The sequence below is a fragment of the Trichechus manatus genome, unplaced genomic scaffold, assembly GCF_000243295.1.
Source record: "Trichechus manatus latirostris isolate Lorelei unplaced genomic scaffold, TriManLat1.0 scaffold00127, whole genome shotgun sequence".
Classification (NCBI taxonomy): domain Eukaryota; kingdom Metazoa; phylum Chordata; class Mammalia; order Sirenia; family Trichechidae; genus Trichechus; species Trichechus manatus.
The window spans coordinates 7,325,630-7,332,466 of record NW_004444063.1 but is presented as its reverse complement, the minus strand read 5'-3'; the positions used below and the strand labels follow the sequence as shown (position 1 = coordinate 7,332,466).

Sequence of the window (6,837 nt, the reverse complement as noted above, 5' to 3'; positions counted from 1 at the left end):
TTTTGTTTGTTTTTCATACAAACATGTTAGTAGCAACTAATAATTATTGAGCACTTACTGTATGCTTGGCATTCATCATTTCACTTGATTCTCACAACAACCTCATAAAGTAGATTCTAATAAATTACCAGTACAGAAATGGAGGATTAGGGATGAGCAATTTGAACAAGGTCAAATGCCTAAAAGTGTCTCAGGTGACTACAAAGGTGGTCTGACACCAAGTCCATGATGCTACAGATAACTTACTAAGACATGAAAGAAAGACCAACAACACTCAGCAAATTGACACGTGTATTTACTGCACAAATTTCCCCTAGAACTGGGAGGTTATAATACAAGTGCACATTTGAGAAATGTATACAGAACAAGGAACAAGTATGTACATTTTACATACCCCACCATCTAAATAACTTAGAGAAAGCAGAACATTCTCATAAGACATCTACCAGAAGTAGGCATTGTGTAAAATCTGTTTTTTTTTTTTTTTTGGTTTTTTTTTAGTGAGCATCCCAGTGTACGCCAATTGCGATAAAATGAAATCTGTGCTAGTATGTTTATTGCACTTAAATTTTCAAACTAAAAATTAAGACATATTAATAAGAGTCGGGAATAAAACAAACAAGTTAGTTTATATACAAAGAAAAAGTAATTTCAATTCTATAATGTAAAATATCCCTTTTTTATTTCCTGTTGCAACAAACAGGTTTTTAAATATGTTAACACATATCTGTCTGTACCGTAAGAATTAAGTTGAAAAAATTATTTCTGAACAGGTCAAAACTCTTTACACATTCATCACAATGACCATACTTTAAAGAAGTTAACAACTCAGTCCTTGGCCTTTGGGTAAGGAAAGAATGACTATGATGAAGGCAGAAGAAATTACAGAAGGTCAGATATTACAAAACTCAGGAATCCTATAAGGATTAATGATTCTATAAGAAACTATAAGCCTTTTCCTTCCCAGCAAAGCTTAGTTTTAAAAAATAACAGTAGCATGAACCATTCATTGATTAAAAATCAAATTTCCTGAATGGTTATCTAGTAGAGATTTCAAACAGATAGGGCTGAGAATAGTTTGATGATTAGTTTAAAAAAGAAAACACTCAGAAAAACATTATCTACCTGCTACATATCATTCTGAGCTATAATCAAAACTTCCCCTGACAGGGAAAATATTGTACAATGGCCCGTATATGAACTTTTCTATATTCTGAACTCTGCCAAAGAGATTGATGCATAGAATTCCAAACAATGTAGGACAGAAGAATTCTGTTAATGAGTGGAATAAAAAAATTAAGCCAAAGAAAATATATCCAGAAACACTCTTTGGCAGTAGGTCATCCATGGGAGACTCAGGTACTAGCTGGAACCAGCTGATAGGATACGGTGGCCAAACTGATTTTGGGCACACCAATTTCAGGTTTACATTCCATTAAAGCAACCATTTCTTCTTTGTTTAATTGGAGATCTCTTAAATACATAAGGAGGAAAGATAAAATAAGACCAATGCTATAAATTCAAGGTCAAAGACAAAACAAACCACAGAAATTTTCCATTAATTAGTGAAAAATTAAACAGCAAGAATGGGTGTGTTATATAGCAAAAGTATTTAGTAACTGAATAAGCAAGTCTGTTTTTTAACTGATCAATTAATTACAATGAAAATACTCAATGAAAGCAGAAACTAACTTTGCTTGTAGCATTAAAAGTATCTTAGACCATATAAGCAAAGAATAAACTATAATGTAGTATTCAAGTAAACTGAGGTAGTAGAGCATATTGAAAACTTTATCTACCCATCCTTCTATTTACATTACTTACAAGAGTTTGGTTCCATATTAGCCTTTCATAAAAGCAACACTCTACAGTATATACAAAGACAATAACAATTGAAGAGTAGAAATCTGTAGGGAAAAAAAAAGTTTTTGGAAGAGAGGCGGCTGGTAAATGTGGGGATCTACAGAAAGGAGAATAACTTTAAAAGTTATGAATTCTATTAGTGTAAACTGAGTATTATGAAACAGTGAAACAAATATTCAGCTCCTATGGGTTCAAGATGAGCTGATACCAAAAGCAAGGGCCTTGGCTACCTGAGCACTTTTAAAGAAAATAGTATTATTTTTGCCAATGCTTTGGTGTAATTTTTAATCCTAATTTTCATTTTAAAATTAGACATCAAATATGCAAATATTAATATTCATAAGAATTAGCTTACAGTTATAAACACAACAAATGGTATAAGTGGTATACTTATTTTGGGACTCTACATCCCTTGGCCTTAGGAAAAAAATTGGCTTTACTTGTATTTTTGAATGTGAGGAACAGAAAAATCACCAGAAAGTAACATTACACACAATTAATACTAGCTGAAAATACATATTAAAAAAAGTCAAGTTTAACAATCTTGTATTTCTACCTCTGTTTTTTTTAAAAATACATACATATGTACACTTGGGTGGATAACATAACACATATTTACATTCATTATTCTGCATTTGTTATAACTAACAGAATGTTAAAAATACTTACTTTGATAATAGCCAGAAATCAGCTATTTTGAATTGAAAATCAAAACAACAAATAATCAGGGTAATATAGATCTCAGTACCTTAAAAAAAATTAAAAACTAATTAAATGATAATTTCTAGCTATTTAATCAGGAGACACCTGTTGCTATTTATGAATTGTGTCAACATTGTAGTGATCATATGAAACTCATCAATGTTACTCATTCTTGTAAACTTTGCCCTATTCAAATGCTTTTCCCCAAAATTATTTATGCTGCCTTTGTCTCACTTCGTTAAAAATCTACCACCCCCCAAAAGTCCAGTCAAAAGGAAAAAGTCATCCAATGTTCATAGAATGTGCAATGCAATGCAGATACCAAAGTGACTGACTCATTCAGATGGAAACCTAATGGAGAAAAAAAATCACCATAATCGCATTTTGTGTCTGCTTCTGTGTTTTCTACTTAACTTTCTTCCAAAATTAATTTCTCAATCTTTAGGCATTTTAGAGGAGTATCTGGGCAACATATGGAGAGTGAGTGCTTGCTACAGCAGCCAGAAGAGGAAGATCACTGGATTCAATCCTGAAACAAAGGGGAAAAAATCTCAGTGCAGGCTTTCTGTAACCAGGGCATATACATGACAGGCAATGACTTTTACCTGTAAGGTCACTAAACATCAGCAGCCAGGGTACTAGGCCACCCTGGCCAAGAGGAAAAGGAAAAGAGAGTTGATGATACCAAAATTTGGAAATTTTTCAGTAAGTAAAACTCAGAATCACAGATTTTTAAAAAAGAAAGCCTCTGAAACCCAAGGGTAACCAAAATCATGGATGTAGGAAAGGGTCTCACTGACCTGGTAATGAAACATGCATCAGGACAAGGGACAGTGTCTAGGAAATACAAGTTAGTATAATAATAGTGTGCATCCCAAATTTCTGGATACAGATGTTTCTATAATAAGATGTACTGTAATAAGTAACAGAAGCTTCTTAGAAATATATCCTGCCACAAATAATTTATAGGAAAGGAAAACAAATGGCCAACAAACATAGACAAAGTTACCCAGACTCACTGATGTTTAGAGAAATTTGAATAAAATCAGATGCCATTTTTTCGTCTAGCAGCTTGGCAAAGATTAAAAAATTTCATAGTAATCAGTAATGGGAAGAGTGTGATGCTCACTGTGGAAATTTATACAGGTACTTTCTGGATGATGTTTAGTATTATTTATCAAAGTATTTATCACTATCTATAAAAAATTTAATACATATGGCCTTTTACCCAAAATTCTACTTCAAGAAATTGATCCTACAAGTTTCAAAGGTTTACAATCATTCCAGCATTGGTTTATAACAGCAAAAAAACTGAAATGATCTAAAGTCAACCATATAATAGAATGCTATACAATCGTTGAAATGAAAGAGAAAGATCAGCATGTGCTTATATGAACAAATATTCAAGATACATTAAAAGGCGGGCTGCATGATGACATACAAAGTATAAATCAACTTATATCTCTTATTGTATACACAGAATTCTATCAGGATAAACAATCCATGAAAAGTGTTTGGGTATGGGCCCAAAGTTGGAAGAAAAGAAACTTATTTTTCATTTTATGCCAAAATGCACTATAAACTTTGGCTATATGCACGTTAATTTAAAAACTAATATAGATTTTTAAAAACAAAGGCATTTCTCTCTCACACACATACACCTTTACCCAGAAAAATAAGACTATATCCTGTTACTGATTTTCCAAATACTCTCAAATCATTCTGTGTACTTCTAAAGCCAAAACCCTCCTCAGGACTTGAGCAGCAACAGCATCACCATATGTAAGTAGCAGCTGGAGTCAGAAAGACTTGGGAGTCTTAAACCCCTACTCAGTCCTACTAGTATGCAACGTCTGGCATGTTCACTTCCAGAGTCATCTACTTCCAATCTGGATGCTACTGCTTACACGTTGCAGAATGACTATAAGAATTAAGGAATAATATTTGTGAAAGAATTTAACTTGGTTTCTGATATACAGTAGTTTCTCACCGATGTTGGCTCCCTCTTTCTTCACAAAGGCACAATTAGACAAAAGTTCTAGCTTGCTTTAATTTTTTAAACTAGTATTTCAAAGAATGATACACACACACACACACACACACACACACACACACACACGAAAAGTGGTCATGAAATATAATGAAAGAGGCCTATTTTCATTTTCCTCCTTCAGTTAATATTTTAGTTAACTGTCTTTTTCCAAAGAATAACTGCAGAGTTAGACAGACATAATATATAGATCTTGGGGAAGGAGTAATAATGCATAGATAATGTACCACCAGAGACCTGGTGCTAGCACTCAGGCTGCTAACCAAAAGGCTAGCAGTTCGAATCCACCAGCTGCTCCCTTGAAACCCTATGGGGCAGTTCTACTTTGTCCTATAGGGTCGGTATGAGTCAAAATCGACTCGATAGCAATGGGATGGTTTAATGTACTACCATCCACAGAGTGCTGCTCATTTTTAAGGCAGGGCAGAGGCTGAGAATGGTGAGTTTACAACATACTTAACAGTAAAAATGAGTGTTTATTTTTTCTAACATAAAAATTTAGATTTTAATTCATTTTACATGACTATATTCCCAACATACTGCAATGACACAAAGGACAATCAATGCCTTTCAAGGTCAAAGGAGGATACAGGATCTGCTTTTATATGGTATAAAGTCACTCAATTGATAACTGTGTCCAGCTTCTAACAGGAAAAGATGCTTAAAAGAAGGAAAAGGGGCAATTCTGAGGAATATTCCTTGCCTAAAAACAGAACAATGAAAAAACAAAGCCAGAAAGGAAACCATGAACGTACCCCAGAACCACTCCCAGCTCCTTGACGTGAACTCGCATCTGCCCTCTCAGGTACTCAGACAGCATTTTGCTCTTGAAGTATAGTTCCTGCAACCGATCTTCAAGATGCATGACACACTGCAGTTAGGAGGTAACCAAGAACCAAGTCAGAAAACTGTTTCCAACGCTGAGTTATGGCAAATTCCAGAGCATGCTTTTGACAATTCTATTTAGTTATTCCAACATGAACTAAAATTTGGAGCACATTTTTGAAGTATGCAGTTTTAGCTAAGGAAACTAACTTGTTATCTGGCTCATATGAAAGATGAGCTTCTACAGAGCTTTTTAACTGTCTTATAGTTCTAACAAGATAAAGAAAGAACCCTGAAAAGTTGGAAATGGTACCTTCTGTAAAAGGCTATCAGTATTATGAAGATGGATCATTCAAAGTCCCAACATGACACTCAGGGTCTAGAAGGCACTGGCATTCTGCACAAAGCATGGGGACCCTGCATGACCATATCATACATGATACTAGCCAGGTATTGACAGCAAAAATTATAGCTGGTGAAATCATAAAACACACAGATATGTAAACATACCATTCTTTCAGAAAAACAATGATGAGGCTAACAGGAATATTTAATGTAGGCACATACTAAGTGGAGTTTAGTAACGCATGAGAGTGTTAAAGGTATTTCAAGCTTTACACATACTTACAAAATTTGGAGACAGGTTATGTTTATAAAGCTGAAGAGTGGAATGAAGCAGATTGGAAACAAGACTGGAAACTAACACTTCTTTTCCCAGTTTATTATCTGTCATTCGTCTCTGGCTACTGGCCACTTGAACAGTCCATTTATCCATATCTGCTATAATACAGACAGCTTCTGCTATTGGTTCATCTAACACTGGATGCTGGAAAGAAAAGAATTCATCTTATGACAAGCAAATGGAGTTTTCAAGGAAAATGCTAGAGGCAATGAAGAGATTTTAAACAAAAACAGAAAAACGTATTAAATTCTGACAGTTACTGTCAAAGAATCGACAGAAGAGAATCGAATAGTTAATTAGCTAAATAACAAATACTGAGACATCTTCTAGAACCGTCTTTGCTAGTGTTCAAGTGCTTAACCATTTGCACCACCCAGGGACTTGTGCGCAACTTCAGGAGATGAGAATTCTGAAGGGATTCCATCCATTATCCTCACAGGGAAATGCCTCAACAAGTAGGTAATGGGGGCACTTCTGTGAAATACAGTGTTTAAAAGGTTACCAACTACTTCGCAAATTACTGTTATAGCTCCTCAATCAAAAGGCATATGGCATTTAAAAAACTTTATTAAGCCAGAGCCTGTAACGGCTATTTTCTGGTAAGGAAAAGGAAAATGATCCCAAGTCAGGAGTCTACCCAGGAGAGAAGGGCCTAAATTCCAAGTTTCAAATCAGAAATAAACTGACTCAAATCCACTTTAGGAGTTTCAAAAAA

General features: G+C 34.5%; 1 protein-coding gene across 3 annotated transcripts in view; it reads right to left on the bottom strand.

Annotated features, from left to right (window-relative positions):
• Positions 1–465: 465 nt before the first annotated feature.
• Positions 466–6,837, bottom strand: part of FNIP1 (folliculin interacting protein 1) — a 159,597-nt gene continuing 153,225 nt past the window's right edge. For all 3 annotated transcript variants that reach the window (XM_004384755.2, XM_004384756.3, XM_023739017.1), the window contains 3 exons: positions 6,069–6,266; positions 5,371–5,486; positions 466–3,094 (listed from right to left, as the gene is read on the bottom strand). In XM_004384755.2, the coding sequence (XP_004384812.1) occupies positions 3,016–3,094; positions 5,371–5,486; positions 6,069–6,266 (393 nt within the window). In that variant the 3' untranslated portion in view covers positions 466–3,015. The remainder of the gene's footprint in view (positions 3,095–5,370; positions 5,487–6,068; positions 6,267–6,837) is intronic.